The sequence below is a fragment of the Erinaceus europaeus genome, chromosome X (genome assembly GCF_950295315.1).
Source record: "Erinaceus europaeus chromosome X, mEriEur2.1, whole genome shotgun sequence".
NCBI classification, from domain to species: domain Eukaryota; kingdom Metazoa; phylum Chordata; class Mammalia; order Eulipotyphla; family Erinaceidae; genus Erinaceus; species Erinaceus europaeus.
Genome location: NC_080185.1, coordinates 86,188,343 through 86,208,957, shown reverse-complemented (window position 1 = coordinate 86,208,957; position 20,615 = coordinate 86,188,343). Strand labels below are relative to the sequence as shown.

Genomic DNA, 20,615 nt, shown 5'->3' with positions numbered 1-20,615 from the left:
ATAACTTTTAAAACTTCTTTTTCAGGAAATTGAGAAGCATGTTATATGAAAGAGGAGATTAGCACAGCCCTTGAATAGGCAATTAAAAGGCAAGTATCACTTCACATTTTTATTTTAAAGAGAAGAAAAATAGGCAAAGATTACAAAAAAGAGAGCCTTAACACTAGAATAGAGTGTGAATTCCATTCTGTAATTGCTAAGAAGTCACTGGGTGACTAGGTCCAAAGAGTCACAAAGTTAAGTATTACTCCTAAGTTTATACTCCTGTCAATCAGTACAGCAGGTTTTATTTGGTCTTTAACATATCTGCCTTCTAATAACCCCAAAGTAATAAAGTGACTATTTGTTAGTAACCTGCACTGGTCTAGGACTTGTGTATTCTTCTAATATCTGTGCAGATGATGATGATGATGATGATGATGATGATGATGATGATGATGATGATGATGATGATGATTATCCTTCAGAGTTATTGCTGGGGCTTGGTGCCTGCACTACAAATCCACTGCTCCTGGATGCTATTTTTTCCCTTTTGTTGCCATTGTTGTTTATAGTTGTTGTTGTTATTATTGTTGTTGGATAGGGAGAGAGAAATTGAGAGAGGAGGGGAGACAAAGATAGACACCTGCAGACCTGCTTCACTGCTTGTGAAGCAACCCCCCTGCAGGTGGAGAGCCAGAGGCTTGAACTGAGATCCTTACACTGGTCCTTGCACTTAGCACCATGTGTGCTGAACCCGCTGCGCTACTGTCCAGCCCCCAGATTAATTCTTTGTCTTTTCGTTGTATCAATGTGAAAATTAAACTCAGAATAGCAGTGAGTTTACCTAGTATCACATAGCTAATAAGTGGTAGAACTGACATTGAAATTTGAGTTTATTTAACTTCAGAACCAAGTGCCTTTAACTACAACACCTGCAATTTTTCCTGCCAGAATTAAGCAGTATGTCATCTCCCACAAACTTGGCCCCTCTCTTCACCTTGCTCCTATCTCCCCTCCATACAGTGTGGGCCAACGCTCCCATACATGTACATTTGGGAATCACTTCTGAAGGACAATCAGAAAAAGACAGAAACAGGATAGGTGGAGCTCACACCAAACAGAACGGAAAAGATTGGAAAAGAATGGATAAGATTCCAAAAAGACTGGAAACAGCAAATGTTGTTGGGACATAGGAAAAAAAGAGATTCTCTTTCTTATACTGCTGGTGGGAAGGCAAACTGGTACAGTCCTATTTGGAAAACAGTATGGAGAGTATTTAAACAAATAAAAATGGAAATATCTTGTGACCCAGAAATGTCATTCTTCAGTATGTATCCCAAGACATGAAAACATTAATTCAAACAACTATATGCACACTTATGTTTAGAGCTATACTATTCACAATAGCCAAAATATGATAGCAATCTCAATAGCCAGCAACAGAAGATTGAATTAAAAAGGGCATGGGATATTCAATGGAATGCTACTCTACAATTTAAAATGATGATATTATAACGTTCAGGACAAACTATATGGGACTGGAGGTGATTATGCTAAGTGACATAAGTAAAGAGGTGAAAGACAATGACCAGATGGCTACACTCATATGTGAAATATAGATAATTAAAGCAAATAAACTTGTGAAAAATAGTAATCTCTTATATCTATATCTATATCTTATAGTATATATAGTATCTCTTACATTTTGTGAAATCTATAATGGTTATCAGAGAGAAGGGGGTGACAGGAACTTTGGTGGTGTGTATAGTGAGTTAGTTGTACACACACATACATAGGTATAAACAGTACCCTTAAAATTTTATACTTCTGTGATCCAATGTTAAATCACCTATACAAAATTTATACATTTTTTTAAAAAAAAAGGTAAGTGGTTTACCTAGAGTCACACATGTATTGCAGACTAGATCAGCTCAGTACTCTGACATAAACAAACAAACAAAAAACTGGACACACAGAGAAAAGGAAAATGGAACTGGCTCTCTTAAGCCTCACTTCTTGCCTCCCTCTGGTGGAGGCAGAGACAGAGATTCAGCCATGATGGGAAAGAGAGTGGGTGGAAGGGGGAGTAGTTAGAGCAGTCTGCCACTACAAAAGCCTCAGTTCAGACTCAAAACCCCTCCTGTGCACTTGGGGCCTGTCTCTGGCCCACCCACTCCCACTGTTTAAGTGAAGGAGACTGGGAAACTCTCCAAGCACCATCCCAACCCTGCCAAATCACAGCTCACAGCAGAGTAGGATCCTCTCAACCTACAGTAAGGACATCCAGAGAGTGAGAGGAACCAAAGATAGGCGGTTGGCAGGACATGGAAGAGGACCCAGCTTTTCCTTAGCTATGGGTTTTCACTTGATTGCATGAGACCAGCTGGCAGAGTTTAAGGATGGGGTACTGCTGAGGCAGTCCCAGAAATGTACATTGTACAGATAAAGCAGTGAAAGAACATAATGTTTTCCTCCCTTCTATTCAGGTACCCCCAAATAATGTAAAGGAATAAAATAAAATATGATTTCATAACAATACAAAGGATGGGGCAGGGTGATATCAATGGGTGAGAGTTTTTAATGAATTTCTGGGAGCAAAAGGCAAAAAGAAGATACAGTTGAAAGACAGTCAAGGGCTGAAAATAGAGGGAGAAACTGGAGGTAAATATATTAAATCCTCTCCTATCTCCTAGCCCTCAGACTGAGATCATAAGCTTCCTGTCATTGACCCCTAGAAAAATAGCAGAGAGCTCTTTAGTAAAAGGAATTAACTATGTGGGGTAAATTAGGGCACCTAGTTACATGTTGATGCTCCCATAACACAGTGCTTTTGAGTCTGGCATTTAGAGAGTACTCATTATAACATCTAGCTTCCTAGTGGCTCTCAAAGTAAAAACCAGCAAGCAAACAGGTCAGTCTGGATATGCAGATATCTCAGATAGACCTTCTATCAACTAGTCCATCCATAAACAATAACATAGAAAACATGAGAAAAAATGTCAGAGACCTAGAGGGTCAATCCAGAAAGCTCAATATCCAACTAACAGACATTCCAGAATGAGAAAAATAGAAAATAAAGGTGGAGGAAATTATGTAAGAAGAGGCAAAGTACATCAAATTGAAAAGGCTCACTATGTACCAGATAAGGTGAATGAAAAACATATCTTGATCTGAGTGTGGCTACATAGTTATGCTTGGTTTATAAACAGTTATCAATGATATGAACATTTTTTCTGTAAGCCAATTATATTATAATGTACAGTTTTAAAAACTCCTTTCCTAAAAATGTCCAAGTAAAATGTCCCCAGAAGCTACACTATGATTAACCCATGATTTCAAGGAACCCCACCCAATAGGCAGTAAATAAGCAATTACACAGCAAAAATATATGAAAAGGCAGCAAGATAATATTGGTTCATACATAAAGCGAGGTAAAAAGTGGCATGGCTCTGAACGATTTGTAGAGCATAAGAGAGAAAAATGCATTTGATCTCGATGCTACAAATCTTTTCCTGGGAGTGCAGAGGTAGTGACAGTGGACCTACGAGAAGAGAGATGCAATTATAGTATACTGTTTGACTCTGCAATGAAGAACACTGACATAGTCATAATACACACACACACACACACACACACACACACACACATGCACGCACGCACACAGTGTGCTGATGGTAAACTCTTAAAAATAAATTTCTCTAGATAAAGCACTGAAGATCTAATTATTGTTACAGAAGATAATACAAATATAATCAGCCTCGCTGGATGCAAAAGTACAGAACCAACCCAGAAAGTGGGAAGTGAAAGAGTAGAAGAGGAGAGAGGGAGGAAGGATGGAGGGGGGCACTAATAATTCTGACTTATAAACAGAGTGATCAAGAGATCGTGTGAGAAATGGACGAAATCAGAAATCATAGTTTAAATAGTTTTTAATAAAACTGCAAGGTAACTGATAGAGGAACCAAAATGGGCAGATAACTATTCAAATTTGGGAGAGGGATGGGAAACAGTCTCATCTGTCACAGTAGGAAGATGACAGTCAGCACAGTTTTTTTTTTTAATGTTGATCAATGAAGGAATAACCACCAAAATATGTGTCTTAGAGATATGAAGTTTCTACCAGAAAATTTAAATGTTAAAAGCTGAAAAGCTGTCGCTTCTGAGGGGGTTGGCTGGGGAGGAGTGGGGTATAGGATGACAGATTTTTTATAAATCCTAGTGCACTATCAGCTTTCTTTAAATTATGTGTAGGTAATGCTTTGATTTTGATTTTTAAAAACAAGTGTCTTCTCTTCCTTTGGACCTCAGTAAAACACACTAGACAGGCAAAACGAAGATGTGCACATTTCTAGATAATGTGAGGTCCTGACTTCTAAACTTCCTTTTAGAGCAGCACCAGAATGGCGTTTTAGTAAGGAACCTACTCCCTACTCACCCCTAGAGTCCTCCTCCCACTGTCCTCCATGAAGATAGTTTCTCAGTTGCCCCTATATCATCATCTCCTGGTTCCTTTTAAATCCTTTTTATTGGGGAGTTGGGGTCTAGTGCCGCGGATTAAGCGCACATGGCACAAAACTCAAGGACTGGCAAGAAGATCCTGGTTTGAGCCCTCAGCTCCCCACCTGCAGGGAAATTGCTTCACAGGAGGTGAAGCAGGTCTTCATGTGTCTATGTTTCTCTCCCCCCTCTGTCTTCCCTTCCTCTCTCCACTTCTCTCTGTCCTATCCAACAACGACGACATCAATAACAACAATACTACTACAACAATAAAACAACAATGGCAACAAAAAGGAAATAAATAAATAAATATTTAAAAAAAACACAAAAAAATCCTTTTTTATCACTAGTTCAGCCTCTCTAGCCATCTAATCATTTAATTATGCCCATTAGTTATATATACTTGTTAGAGTCACAAAAGATTTAAGGTAGCTTGCTTCAAGAGCACACATAAGGAAAGAATAAAAATTGAACTAGAAAATAAGGACTCAGGAAAAGGGACTGATGGAGATGTTAGAGCTATACTTCAAATTAACTGGTAGCTGATGCAGAAAGAAAGATACAATGGACCATGGCAGCCCCATATTAGAAAGGAGGAAATATGCCAGTTTTTAGAAAATATTAATCTATGCCTAGTACCAAATCCATGGGCAATTTCATAAAGGAGAAGAAAATGACTGTTTTGTCTTAATTTTTTTTCTATCTTAAGGGCATGCCATTTTGATAATTGGATGAGCTATCACCTATAAAAATGAAATCTAGGTAATATAATGCTTATAAAATGAGATATAAGAAGCAGATGAGTTGGTATAATCAGGGATCATTTCATTGGTTTTCTTTCCCCAGAAAAGAATTTAATGCACATTAAAAAGCATCAGGGAGGGCTGGGTGGTGGCACACCGGTTATTAAGTGCATACTTTACCAAGTGTAAGGACCTGGGTTTGACCCCCGCTCCCCATTTGCAAGGGGGGCTCTTCATGAATGGTGAAGCAGGTCTCCAGGTGTATTATTATTTTTTCTCTCTCTATCTCCCTCTCCTCTCTCAATTTACCTCTTTGCTATTAAATAAAATAGAAAGGAAAAAATGGCCACCAGGAGTGGTGAACTTGTAGGCATCTAGCCTGAGCAACAACCTTGATGGCATTTAAAAAAAAAGGGGGGCATCAGGGAATGCTATTCAATTGGTCTCCATGAGTCCTGAGAGATGAGATTGCTATCTCATTTCATAGGTGAGGAAACTGACGTTTAGAGAAAGTAAAATTATCTTGCTGAGATCATCTAGTGGGCTGAGGCAGAACTAGATTCAAATTTAAATCTGTCTGTCTACAAAGCCCATTCTTTGTGAATTACAGGATGGGGCTTCAAAAACAAAGGCACAAAAGCCGAAGATGCCCTGGCCAGGGATATGGGGACATGGTGATGAAAACACAGCCCAACTCCAGTTCTATGAAAACAGGACATGGGGAGGGGAGGCAACAAGCTTGGCTGTCAAGCCAGAAGCTGCCTTTGAGAGATCTCATTTCCACTAGATGAGGATCCCTAAGGCAGAAAGCAGCAGAGAAAAGGCTGGGTATGGTAGAAGACCCAGCTCTGAATCTAGTGGATCTGAGAGCCTGAATCAGAGCAGACAGACGGTCTTTCATCAAAGCAAGAAACCTTTAGGGTATCCCTTCTCCTCACTGCTTCCTCCCCAACAAGTAATCCAGCCTTGTTGAGACGCAGTTTTCTCATCTGTAAGACAGAAAAATCCCTATCACATCACCACCACCACCACCACAGGATTTCAAGGTATAAACTAGCAAATTTAAGGAACAATATCAGCACAAATATTCGAGTGACTTTTATCAAAGCTCCTCAAAGCTCCTCTGCTCATATACTGAATGGTTTTTCTGGTGTGTTTTTTTTTCTGGTGTGTTTTTTTTCCTTCTGCTTCTTTTTTTTTTTTTTTTTTAAACTCACCAGAATTATCGTTGAAGTTAAGTGCCTGTAAGAAGACTCCACTGCTCCTGGTGGTCATTTCCCCCCTTTCCTCTAGATAGAGGAAAACAGAAAGAGATAGAGAGGGAGAGACAGAGACAAAGTATCACTGCTCTACCAGATCAAACCCATGTCTTTGGACATGCTAACATGTACAATCTATCAGTTAAGTCACCTGCTGAGCCCCTGAATTGAATGGTCTTACATAAGACCTTTCTCTCTCTGGTCTCAGTCTCCTCATATGCAAAATGAAAAAAAAACTTGAGCTACGTGATTTTTAAGGGTTCTTCCAGCTCAAAGCTGCTTGAGTTATATGCTGGTCAAGAATGGTTGTCACTCCTCTGAACTCCTACTATAGGCTGTTCACCTTCTGTCACAGCCTTTGGCAATCTGTGGTCACTGTTTTTCTCTCCCTTCACAATAGATTATCCTCACTTTTACTCCCTGGATTTATATTCTGGATTTATATTCTCTGATACAAGAGAACATCACACTGGCCTCCTCACTGGATGCCCTTCAATCTATCTTCCAAACTGCCTTTGAGCAGGATTTCTCTAGATCATGGCCCTCAACACATCACCCCATATTCTACAATGTGTGCCTCATCTTCCAGTGTAAAATCTTATGTTGGGGGAGTCAGGCAGTAGTACAGTGGGTTAAGCGCACGTGGTGTGAAGCTCAAGGATGGGCATAAGGATCCCAGTTAGAGCCCCGGCTCCCCACCTGCAGGGGAGTCACTTCACAGGCGGTAAAGCAGTTCTGCAGGTGTCTATCTTTCTCTCCCCTTCTCTGTCTTCCCCTCTCTCCATTTCTCTGTGTCCTATCCAACAATGACGACAACAATAATAACTACAACAATAAAACAACAATGCAACAAAAAGGGAATAAATAAATATTTTAAAAATCTTATGTTGGCACCCAATTCCCAAGGACAATGTTCTTAGGGAGCAGAAAGATAGTGCAACAGTCACACACTGAAGTCTTCTATGAATGAGGTCCCAAGTACAGCCCCCCAATTCCAGTGCACCAACATCCAGAGCTGAGTAGTGCGCTGGTAAAAACAAACAAATAAAATAAGAATAAAGTTTATCCTGATATTCCAGTGCCCTTATAATCTGACTGACTCTTCAGGCCTCTTTCTTGACTTTTCCTGCTATGACATTTGTGTCTTAGGTTATACTGATCAAAGTCCTTCTCTCTTTCTGTGTACCCTGCTGGTTTCATCCTCTGTCTCATTGTCAAAACTTTCACCTCTGATTTAAGCCCCCCTCCATCACCCAATTCCCACTAACACCTATGCCAGCATCCTCTCTGACTCATCCTCGAAGCCTCAGTTCAAGCATCAATCTTCTCTTCCAAGAAGACCCCTCCAACATGCTAGGTAGATGCCTCTCATCTGGCTCCCTATGTTCTCCTCTGGTATAGCATATAGGACATCTGTTCATGGCCAGATTCTTCACCCTTCTGTGAGCACCCAAAAGCCCAAAGCTCTATAATATGAATCACAGAAGGTCCTGCACACAAAAGCACAAAGTAGGTAATAGGCAAGGCACATAATAGTCAATATACTGACTCTATGAAAAATGTGGTGAGCTCCCACAAGCCTTCTCACTTCTCCCCAGCCACAACAGTGTTATAAAGTTATTGTGAATAATAATAAGCACACATTGTGTGTTGAACACTTCGTATATGCCATTTAATTGTTTTGAGAATTATGACAGAATGCATTATTTATGAACTGGCTAGCCTATCAGATGTACAGATGTGTGAGATATCTCCTACTTGTATAAGAAAATTTCAGGAAAGGGAAAAAATAAGTAGTTTTAAACAGATGTAATGACAATAATCCTTATGCTGGTCCTTGCACTTTGCACCACCTGTGCTTAACCTGCTGCGCTACCGCCCGGCTCCCTTAATGACAATAATCCAAAATGAAGAAAGAGATTGAAAGAGAGAGAGATAGATAGAAATTGATTGATGGGGGGTTTCTTCAAGTGAATGCAGCATGGCACATCCTAGAATCCAGTAAGAAACCAACGGTCCAGATATATAATCAATCATATTATTCCTTTTTTTAAAAAAGGGTATAAAATCACGTAATTATAGAGAAATGCATTTGGTATTATCTAAATGTACATATTGAATGATACATGTAATACATTTCCTTTTAATGAAGGAATCCTTACAATTCCTTCTATAGAGGAATCATCCTCATTGGCTGATAGCTCTAGCTTGTCATCTTTGTTTTGGCAAGGACAGTGATTTTGGCCTGTTTGTTTTGCTTGCTACATTCCACCTCTAGGGGGCAGGGCAGTCTCATGTATTATTGTCTCTCAGCTTTCTATCTTGATCAGGATTTTGATGTGTGCTCTAGGTAGCCAGGAGATTGATAGAAGTGTGTGGGGCGGGGGGGGGGGAGGATACAAATTCCACATATTATAAAACACAGGTTGATCCCCAGTTACTAGCTGAGAACACCAAGGTTGTGAAAGTCACACAAATCCTCCTTTCGTAGCACCATATATTCTCCCAGCCTTTCAGTTTCCAAATGCTTGAAAACGGGTTTTCCCATGTAAATGTTTCAGTGTAGATGACTGGAAAGAGATTGAATAGCATGAGGAAGTGAAAGTAACTCATTTTGTAATTTGAGGAAGTGAACATATCTCACAAAATGAGTAACTCATTTTGTATGGAGGTCCATGTCATAGCACCCAGATCTGGAATTTTTGTGTCGCTGGTAAGGGAAGGGTGACTTTGCAAGGGCAGAGAGCATGGTGTTGGATCTTACTCCAAGCGAATCACTTTGCCCTAAATGATTCGCCTCAATAGAGGAAATAAATCACCTATTCATTGCACCCCCTTTCCTTATTTGTGTTTATTATTTTTTCAGGGAAAACCACAGTTAACGAGCCAGAAGAATCTCTTTTCTTACAAGTCCAAGATACTGTGTCCAATTCAGAGTCTGAACTCAATAAAGATTTGATGAGTTGACCTGCCAGTGACTATGTCCAGTGCAGAAGCAATTACAAAAGGCAGAACTCCTACCTTCTGCACTCCAAAAAGAATTTTGGTCCATACTCCCAGCGGGGGAGAAATGTTAGGGGAAGGTGACCAGAGGCTCTGATTCCAATTCTATCAGGACCCAGAGAGAGAAGAGGTAAAAAGGATGAGCATTAAATAAAGACAACAATGAGATACCACTTCACTCCTATGAGAATGTCATACATCAGAAAAGGTAACAGCAGCAAATGCTGGAGAGGTTGTGGGGTCAAAGGAACCCTCCTGCACTGCTGGTGGGAATGTAAATTGGTCCAACCTTTGTGGAGAACAGTCTGGAGAACTCTCAGAAGGCTATAAATGGACCTACTCTATGATCCTGCAATTCCTCTCCTGGGGATATATCCTAAGGAACAAAACACACCCATCCAAAAAGATCTGTGTACACATATGTTCTTGGCAGCACAATTTGTAATAGCCAAAACCTGGAAGCAACCCAGGTGTCCAACAACAGATGAGTGGCTGAGCAAGTTGTGGCATATATACACAATGGAATACTACTCAGCTATCAAAAAATGGCGACTTCACCGTTTTCAGCCAATCTGTCCCAGTCTCTTGGAAACAGAGTTGGCAGTCAGCTGAGGTAAAGAACAAACACCTCATCACAGACCCCTGCAAGCGTCAACCCGGCTTTGACCTAGCACGTTATGATTGGGCCCTCCTCAATCGCTATCGAACAGGCCATGGCCGGTGCGCCGCTATGTTCCATCGCTGGGGAGCCAGAGACGACCTGAACTGCCCCTGCGGCTACAGACAGACTATGACCCACATAGTCAACGACTGCCACCTTTCCAGATTCAAAGGAGGTCTTGAAACTTTACATCAGGCTCAACCTGACGCTGTTGACTGGCTACAGAAGAAGGGCAAACGCTAGAAGAAGAAGCCAATCTTGGATGGACCTTGAAAAATTCATGTTAAGTGAAATAAGTCAAAAACAGAAGGATGAATATAGGATGATCTCACTATCAGGCAGAAGTTGAAAACAAGATCAGAAAAGAAAACACAAGCAGAACCTGAACTGGAATTGGCACCAAAGTAAAAGACTCTGGGATGGGTGGGTCAGGAGAATACAGATCCAAGAAGGATGACAGAGGACCTAGTGGGGGTTATATTGTTATATGGAAAACTGGGAAATGTTATGCATGTATAAACTATTATATTTACTGTAGAATGTAAAACATTAATTCCCCAATAAAGAAAAATTTTTTTTAAAAGATGGGCATTCAGAAATAGTAACAGTTGTAGTTGTAGATGTGACATGGAAAGGAAGAGAAGACAGCACCATGGAAAAAATGAGCAAATATATACAAATGTAGACAGATAGTTGTAGAAATAATAGCTAACCCATATCTTCAACCTTGGGAAAAATGTTGTGGTTTCCGATGGAGGGAAAGGGGACACAGAACTCTGGTGGTGGCAACAGTGTAGAATTATACTCTTGTTATCTTATAGTTTTATAAATCAATATTAAATCACTAATAAAATTAAAATATTAAGAAAAGATGTGATGGGTAAATAATCAAATTCCCACTGGACAGGAAGATTATCCACAAATATTTTTAAATTTTTTTTATTATCTTTACTTACTGGATATAGACAGTCAGGAATTGAGAGGGAAAGGGGAGAAAGAGAGGGAAAGAGACAGACAGACACCTGCAGCCCTGCTTTACCACTTGTGAAGCTTTCCCCCTGCAAGTGGGGACTGAGGGCTCGAACCTGGGTCCTTACACATTGTAACATGCATTCAACCAGGTGTGCCGCCACCCTTCCCCGACTACCCATTACTTCTATGCAGGTCTCTTTGTTTCTTTCAGAACAAATCTTGCATTGAGGATCAAGACCATGAGACAATATGACTGTGATTTTAACCTCAAAGTCTCCAAAGTCTCATCTGACTTGTACAGGAAGACCACTAGTGTGAGGAGCACAGAGAACAAATGTCAAATAGCTCCAGGGAGTGAGGAAAAAGTCACAAAAAAGCTAAGGGAATTCTGAAGTTGACTCATTACTCTGTATATGACTCCTAAAAGAAAAATGTAGGCATACCCAACCATAAGTACATCAGCACTCAACATGACATTCTTTTGTCTCTTTAACATTTATTGAGCATCTGCTTTGTGCTATGTTACATGATTCAAAGCTTCTAGTTCTTTCGTTTATACCTATATCACTCAGCACAAGACCTACCACATTAAGCACTTAATATATGGTTGTTAAACCTTAATCTGAAGGAACTGTTGAGCTATTAATAGTATAGGAGAGACAAAATATAAACTAATATCCATTAAGGTATCCAAAAAGAAACAAAATGCTGATTTCCAGAGTCAGGGACTTACCAGTAGACAAAGATGGAAATTGAGTAGAGCAACTCATGTGTACAAACTCACAGGTAATCAATCAGAAGACGAGGTGGATGAACAGTAGGAGAAGCTGGCCAGTCTGGCTGGAGGATGGTATATGTTCTAGGGACTGTGGAAATATGAGAGGAGGCAGGCAAAGTGGAGCTAGATCCCTATGTGGATCGTGCTTATCAGGTGGAGGAATCAGAACAATTCTCCTAGACACCAACAAGAAGGTGAAACCACTGGTGTCCTACAGGATTTTTGGCCCGGTTGCACTTCACCACAGATTTGACAGAGCAAGAACAGGAGGGGTATCTATTAGGAGATGACAACAAAATTCTAGCAGGCAATTCTGAATCCAGAAGTGGTTCAGGGAATTGTGCAGGGGAAGACCAGAGCTACACCTGGAATGTCTCCAACGTCTTTATAGTGGGTGCACCCATGGGAAGTAAGGGCAGAACAAAGGCTGGGGAGTCAGTTGGTTCCAAATCCCTTGCAGGTGCCTAACCTCAAGAATCTCTGTTTCCTCATCTGAATATTGGCGCAATAATAACTCCTTCTTGGCAGAGACTCTATGCGAATGAGCTACCAAGCCGTGCACGGTGGGGAAGAATGCTAAGTACGCCCTAGCTCCTTCTATCATTCTTTATTCACTGGGTGACCTTAGTTTAATTCACTCAACCTTTATGGGCCTCAATTTCTTCACCTGTTAAATGGATTCTAGTGATATTTCCATCAAAGGATTCATATGGAGACTGAATAAATTAATCCATGGGAAGTACACAGAACAAACAGTGCTTGGCACACAAGCACTGCAGCACCAAAATGTTAGCCATGATTACATAAAGCCACCTAGGGCAGTACCTGGTATACAGAAGGCTGAGGCTCACTCAATACACATGTGGCCTTTGGTCCAGGTCCCAAGCTTCTACCCTGCTCCCAGCAAATTCAGAGGCCACATAAGCAGGGGCAAAACAGATGAAGAAAGGGTAGCATGTGGCAAATGGGGGTTCAAACTCTTCCTCCCACTCCCTCTATAAGATGCACGGAGATACCCAACTCTCTGCCAAAGCTTCCCACCCAGTTCCTGGTCCTTCCTGCTGCCCCATTCATCCAAGAACCTGTATTTCTCATTTCCCTTGTTGCTCATTGTGCCCAGAGCACCACCAATCACCCTGGCAGCCAGGCCTGGAACTCTCTGTACCTGGGAGGGAGGAAGACTATGCAAATGCAGAGAGCAGATCAGCAGTCCACCCTAGTAGCCCCTCCTGCTTGTTGAACACAATCAAAAGATGCTTGTGGCTGACAACATGCCATTCCTGGCCCAGATCTAGACATAGAAGCAAGACTCCTCATATTTTCATTCAACTCCATGGTATTGTTTCCTCCCACATAAGTATAATGTTCACAACACAACGGGGATGAGATAAATGGTTTTCTCTCACAGGAAGGACAGGCCCACCCCCTTCACCTGCAAAGCACCAAAGACCCTAAAAGAGAGACCTCTCAGTGTCCATCCTTGGGCTCTCTTGCTCTTTCTATCCAGCACTGTCAGCCCCTGTGGGGAGAATGCTGACACTCCACTGTAGAGGGATAAGGTCCAGTAGCCATGCGGGAGACCAGGCTTTGCTCTATCAAGAACATTAGACTAGTCCTACCCCCTGATTGTGGGCCAACATGGGGGTAGAAGATAGAGAGATACCATCAAGCAGCTTCAGCCCACCACAGTGGGGGAGAGAGGAGAAAGAGAGAGAGACAGAGAGACAGAGATACAGAGACAGAAAAGAAAGTGGGAAATGAAGAAGCACATTTCAGTGTGGCGCAACTCAGCAACATCCCCCAACATGCCTGTAAATCAGGTGCCAGAGCTGTAAGAGGGGAGGCAGGCTAAGTTGAACAAGGAAAGCAAAGCACTTCTCCAACCAGCTGGAGGGAGGAGGGCAGCACTGGGAGGTGGGGGTCTGAGAATTGGTCAAGATCAGCAGCTACTAAAGGACAAACAAGCACAGCTCCCATGTAGACAGAGACCAGCTAGTGAGCAGGAGGCTGGGCCTCGTGTCCCTCTCCCTCTCCCCCTCCCTTTCTCCCTTTCCCTCCTTCTTCCTCTCTCTCTCTCTCTCTCTCTCTCTCTCTCTCTCTGCACTAGAGAGGCCACACCCAGAGCGCAGCAGGAGACATACTGGCATCATTCAGGAAGCTGCCCAGAAGAGAGGTGCGGAAGCATGTGGGACTCCTAGTGGGATGACATGGGTGACAGTTGCTAGCAACTGCAGTGGAGTTCACAGGATTGGGAAGGTGTCTTATTGGTAATGTGTGTTGGCTTCACTCCTCTGAATCCTCAGCTTCTTTGGCTGTAAAATGTGGATGGCAATGTTTGGGAGGACTCAGTAAGTCCCTGAGTAGGTGACCCTTAACAAGAGGCAACTGGGTCCAGGCCCCTCTCTCCCTTCTACTTCCACCAGAGGGAGTCTGGGAACCAGGAGCACCCAGCCTGTACCAGCTCTACCTATGCTCCCCCAATGCTGCAGCTTCTGCTGCTCAACTCCCACCCTGCCCGCCCTGGCTTCCAGCGGCAGTCTTCTCACCCACTCCTTTCAAACCCAGAACAGGCCTGGCAAGGGAGTCACTTATAGCAGCTGCAATAACAGCAATGTCTACGGCAGCAACAGGCCCTTCTGACATCTGGCCAGCAAGGAGCTTGGAGAGGAAGGAGACACAGCCTTCTTCCCTCCTCAGTCAATTCCCTTACTCACTGCAGAGTCGCCTCCTTTTGCTCTAGTCCTCTAGATACTTAAGGCTCTCCTGCTCTATCCCAGCTCAGGATCTAGAGGTCAAGAGATTTTTGTAGATTGGAAAGCTCTAGTGGAAAAATAACAGGTCTTGGAGACAGCTAGACTTGGGTTCTAATCCAGGCTCCATTAAGAGCCAGCAGCCTAACCCTGAGCTAGGTCCCTTCATCTTGGAGTCTCGGTTTCCCTACCTCTGAAATGGAACTGTTAATGTGAACTACACAGGCCTGTCAGGAGAGGTGATGATGGCCAGTCAAGTATTTAATACATGGTTAATAAAAGTGAAATGTGCTGTTTTACAATCCCCTCCCCAACCCCTGAAATGTAAAGCAAAGAAATCTGATAGCCTGGAAGACTCACAAAAAGAGGGTAGGCTCTAGAGGCAGGCTAGCACAGAGCCCAAGAGCCAATAGGCTTCTAGCCAGCTAAGAGCTTCAGATCTGCCTCTGCAGGATGCAGAATCTGAGGGTAATGGAATCCTGGAATTGGGGAAGACCCAGGTCCTTTCACTGAGCTTTCCATCTGATTCAGGAATAGTGTTGTCTCCAGCTGTCTTCTCCCCTCATGTATCAGTTGGGCATGTCAGGTCAGCTCCTACCCCCACTCTTGAGGCTGTCCACTGCATCACCAGAAGGCCAAATTGAAAAGTTCTCTTGGATTTATCCCCAAATGTTCCACTGCTCTTGGTTTTGCTCCCTGGAGTCACACAGAATGAAGGTGCTTCTTCTATCATAACTCTAGAAAGATCTTCCACAACCCAGGAGCACAATGCCCATGCAGTATTCCTTCACACACACACACACCTCACCACCACATGGGCCTTCCCTGAAAGGACTTGGCTTGGTTGATGATCAGCAGGACCCTCCGTCCAGTGTGGTGTCCACACTGCCCACAGTCAATCCAGGAATGGACTCCCAGCAACCCCACCTAAGCAGAAAAACCCAGTTTCCCTCACCCCTGGACTATTGTGGGGCAGTGCAAACTAAATCTGAGCTAAGGGTGCACTGCAGTGGAGCCCCAGCTGAGCCTTCAAGCTGCAGCTGCTGCTCCTGGGGCCCAGCCATCTCAACCCAGCACCCCAGCCTGCTGCCTCACCACGGGGGAGTTGCAGAGAGCTGTCTCCCGGCAGATTTCCTGAGGCAGAAGGTTTCCCCACCCCCAGCCCAGCCTCCAAGAGACACTCCACTGGTTGTGGCACATGGTAGGACCAGCTGAGCAGTGAGAGCAGGGGGAAGGTTGTCCATTCGCTAGAGGACTTTAGACTTGCTCTACAGTGTGGCCAGACTAGTAATGGAGCCATCAAACCCAAGGTAGAGGGGCTCTTAAGGAGTAGTCAAGGGAGACCTTGCCTTTCAAAAGGGGGAATTGATGGTCTGAAAAAGAAAGGGGTCAAGGTCACAAAGCCAATCTGCAGTAGAGCTCAAAAGGAACCTGGGACTCCTAACACCCTATTCAGTGATCTTTTTTATACAAGAAAAAAGGGGGGGCTTTAGGGGAGCCTGGTGAACCTATATGTCTTGGCCTCTTTCAATCTGGCATTTATCCTCACTGGCTTGTGGTGGTAGCCACATGGAAGAAGTGGACCCAGTTCATGTCCTACCAACCCACGAGATACAGTTAAGTGTCCCAAACAGGCAGACATACAGCCCCCAGCAAGGAAACTGGCATGAATCCAACTGAAGCGAATCTCTGTAGATGTTCCTTTTCAGAAGAGCACTCTATGCTCTTTAATTTGGTGGTGCTTTCCTTGAAGGGTGGAGAAAGGGTGGTCTTGGAGGAATCAGCAAAGGGCCTGGCCTCCATCTTTGCTCCCCTAGCCAGGATGTGCTGCAGTTCCTCTCTGAGGGATAGCTCAGCCTCAGCAGCCATTCTGGTCCCCACCTGTCTCTCAGGGAAAACGATGGAGCTGAAGCTACTAGAAAAGACAAGCCCAGATTTGCACTGGAGACCTGCATAGAGACCCCGGCAGGCAAAAAGAATGAAAGAAATGCAAGACAGGAAAGAAGAAGGAGGAGGAGGAGGAGGAGGAGGATGAGGAGGAGGAGGAGGATGAGGAGGAGGAGGAGGAGGAGGAGGAGGAGGAGGAGGAGGAGAAAAAGGTGTGTGTGTGGGGGGGGAGTTTTCTTGGAGCTTGGAGCTGTGAGTTGACATCATAGCAGACAATAAAAAACCCAGCCAGCACATCCAAGATAAATAAATAGATAACAAGCCTGTCCTGTGGCCAAGAGACAGCTAATGAAGGAGTGTAGAAGTGAAGGGGGCCTCGTTGGCTACGGTTTGGAGAAGAGACGCCTGCACTCCTGTAGGCAGCCCTGGACTGGGGTGGCTAGAAATGGGGTGTCTGCTGCATGAGGGGGAGCCAGTTTCTTTCTCCTGACAGGCTTGGGATGGGAGAGGTGGACAGGGAATCAGACATAGTCTCCTTACTTCATCAGACAAGTTGGAGAGGGAACTAGAGGGCAAGAACCTTGGGGACAAACACACATTCCTTACTTTCTCTGGAGCGTTGTGGCCGGGCTGGTGCTGGTACTGGTGCTGTGACCACCTCCGGCCCCGGGGCTGGAGCTTCTGGATGCGCCACGGCTCAGTTGGCCCCGATCCCGCGGAGGCCGGGACCCCACGCCTACTGCAGCCGAATAGCCGGCTTCCTTCTCCCGGCCGGGGTGAACGGGCCCTGCCTCTCGCCCGCCACGCTCACGACCCAGGGCTGGGTTGTCGTGGTGCAGGTGGCACTGGGCCACGTCGCGCTCGCGGGCAGGGTAGCCGGTAGTGTCCTGAAGCGGGTAGGAGGCGTCTCGCTCCTTGTCCCGGTACACAGCCTCCCGGTTCTGGTAGGCTCCGTCCCGGTTCGGGTAGCCCACGTCCCGGGCCGCCTGGTGGAACTGACTCTCCCGCAGCTCGCGGTGGTGGAACTGGGTGTCACGCAGGTTCTGGTATTGGCTCTCGCGCCCCGGGCTGTCCCGCGCGCCCAGGGGGTCCCGGTGCAGCTCCCCGCGGTGCAGCTGGCTCTCCTCCCTTAGGTCGCGGTTCTCCTGGGTGAGCTGGTCCAGCTGGCCCTCCAGCTCTTCGATGCGCCGCCGCTGGGTCTCCAGCAGCTGCTGCTGGCTCTCTATGATGTTGTTGAGCTCCAGCAGGTACTCCACCGCCCGGTTAGGGCTCTCAGAGCCCGGGCCGCCTGGGGGCCCCGACCCCGCCTCCATCCTGGCCGCCCAGGGGCAGGGGAAGGGGCAGGAGAGCCTACTCCCCGCTCGCTCACGGCGCCACCCTCCCCCGGGCCCAGCCGGGGGAGGGGGCCGGCGGGACGCGAGGGCGCGCACCGGGCTTGAGGGCCCGGGGGCCCGGGGGGGCCCGGGAGACAGCTCTGGGGCCGGCGGCGCCGGGAGCAGGAGCTGAGGCTGCAGCCGCCGCCGCTGCCGCCGCCGCCACCACGGTTGGGTAGGACGCGGCCCACGGCGCTCCGCCCGCTGCGGAGTCACTGCGCAGCGCGGCCGCGCGGGACCGCCCCGGCCCGCCCCCCGCCCCTGCCCCCCCCCCCGCCCCTGCCCCTGCCCCTAGCGCGCTCCCAGCCCGCCCCCGCGCGCCCCACCTGCAGTCCCCACCAGCACCCGGAACCCTACAGGCTCAGAGGCACACAGGGGGCAGTCCCATCACAGCTGGTTTCCCTGGAGCCAAGGTACTCACTTATAGCAGCCTAAGAAAGTCCTCCCTCCCAGTTGCTTCTAGTTGTGCCTTAAGATCTTCACCTAGCCCACCCCAGTGACTTCTCATCTCCTAAATTTGCTTATCACAAGTGGAAAGTTCCCCCATACCATCCAGCCACTATACCTCCTATCTGAGGTGGTCTTCCTTCTACCCCCTTCGAGGATCCCTCTAACTACAGTCACTCAACCCCGACCCCCATTCCACGTCCCTGAAGCTCATCCAGTCAGCAGTTCCTTCCTCCCAAGCACCCCTGGAAAGACGACCCCTCTATACATGCACCATCACAGGCAAAGCCCATTCCAGCCAGTCACTAGCCTCCATTTATCCAACTTAATGCCATGATTCTCTAATCCGGCCAACCCAGAAACCTCCTACTTTAGCTAGTCCTTGGAGTCTCCAACTCAGGCAGACCCTAGAAACTCGCATTCCAAAACCCCCAAAGCTCCCCCATTTCAGCCAGTTTTTGGATAAAAGTAAGATTTTTTTTCATTCGACCCTTGTTTTTTATTTAATTTTTTAATTATCTTTATTGGATAGGCAGCCAGAAATCAAGAGGAAGGTGGTGGTAGAGAGGGAGAAAGACAGAGAGACACCTGCAACACTGCTTCACCACTTGCAAAGCTTTCCCCCTGCAGGTGGGGACTGGGGGCTTGAGTCCAGGTCCTTATGCATTATGACATGTGCGCTCAACCAGGTGTGCTACCACCAGGCCCCTCATTCGACCGTTTTCTTTTCTTCTTTGGAAATACCTTTCCCCATTCATCACATCACCCTCTCCTATAAAAGTGAACTCAAACTGTACTCTCCAAAATCACTTCACTGAAGCAACCGTCAAGACCAGAATCATGTCTTCAGTTATTTTTGTGAGCAAGATGAAGTAGAGGAGAAGGTATGAGTTTTACAGCCAGGCAAAATTGGATTTAAATTTCAACTCCTCTCTGGACCTCCATTTTCATAAAGGTGGCGGGGGGGGGGGGCGGGGGGGGGAAGACAACATATAGAATGGAAGAAACATTGGTGAATGATACATCTGATGAAGATTTTGTATCCAAAACATGTAAAGAACTCTTCCAGGTCAACAACAAAAAGGCAAGTCACTTTTTTTAGTGAACAAAATATTTTAATAGACTTTTCTCCAAAGTAGATGTGCAGATGACAAATAAGTGCATACGAAGATCCTTAATATCATTAGGTAGCAGGGAACCACAGGTCAAAACCACAGTAAGCTGTCTGAGCTTCTGATAAGGTGTTGTTCTGGGCACACATTGCTAACTTCAAGGGCACTTTTCCAATATCTAGAGCTCTTGATGTCCTGCAGAGGAAGAAAGATGTCCTTAAATTCCTTGCAGCAAGAACCCCCTTAGGAGATAGCAACCTTGACTTCCAGATGGAAGAGTATATCTACAAAAGGAACAATAAAGGTGGCATATACATCATAAATCAAAAGAGTATCTGGGAATAGCTTCTTTTTAAAAATTTCTTTATTGGGGAATTAATGTTTTACATTAGACAGTTGCCGGGATAGCCTGAGGGTACTTCTTCCCGAGCTAGTGCTCTCTGGGTTGGAGAGAACTCAACTGGAGCTGATCTAGGCTGCTGTGTGGGAGAGGGATCAGGAACTCGTGCTGCACCAACTTCCACAGGAGATACACTCTGGAACTCTTGGAGCCGGAAAGCAATTTCCAAGTGTCTTTAATCAGAAGAGCAGCTGTTTTTATACTCTCCAAGTAGGGTGGAAACAGGATGTGATATAGAGAGGGTGGAGAGAAAAGTGACTGGTGAAAATCAGAGTGTGACAAGGAGGGGGTGGAACAGGCGAGAATCCTATCACTGAACCACCAATGCCCTGGAGTGCTTTATGTAAAAGTGATTTATGTAAATAGACCAAAGCTTTGGATCAGTAAATCCCTATATAGGCATATGGTTAAGCAGAAGCCAGGGGGAGGTGGCATACTACCCAACATCTCCCCCTTTCTTTTTAACTATTTGCCACAGTATCAGGAGTGTGGGGCACTTTGTGAGGCAGGGAGACTGATAAGAGGCACACCTTTTTTGGGGTTCTACTGTCCCTCCTTGCTCAACCTCTCCGTGAAGAGAGAGACTAACAGGATTGACACACCCTTCAGGCTCAAGCTCTTCCAAGCTCAACCATATCCTCACAATTCCCCAACATCTTCCTCTTACTTAATGGCCATATATAACTTGGTCAATGTCTGTAAAAGGCTTCATCTCTGTCAGGGGAATAGCAGTGTAGGGGTGAACGGAAAC

At 45.3% G+C, this 20,615-nt stretch overlaps 1 protein-coding gene across 6 annotated transcripts in view; it reads right to left on the bottom strand.

Moving 5' to 3' along the window:
- The window catches only part of IQSEC2 (IQ motif and Sec7 domain ArfGEF 2), a 94,605-nt gene extending 76,516 nt beyond the window's left edge, over positions 1-18,089 (bottom strand). For 3 of the 6 annotated variants that reach the window (XM_016191584.2, XM_007530847.3, XM_060183532.1), the window contains exon 1: positions 17,139-17,978. In XM_016191584.2, coding sequence (XP_016047070.1) covers positions 17,139-17,845 — 707 coding nt within the window. In that variant the 5' untranslated portion in view covers positions 17,846-17,978. Of the gene's footprint in view, positions 1-17,138 lie in introns of all 6 variants that reach the window. The other 3 variants (XM_007530845.2, XM_060183533.1, XM_016191583.2) reach the window with 2 other exon arrangements.
- Between the last annotated feature and the right edge of the window lie 2,526 nt (positions 18,090-20,615).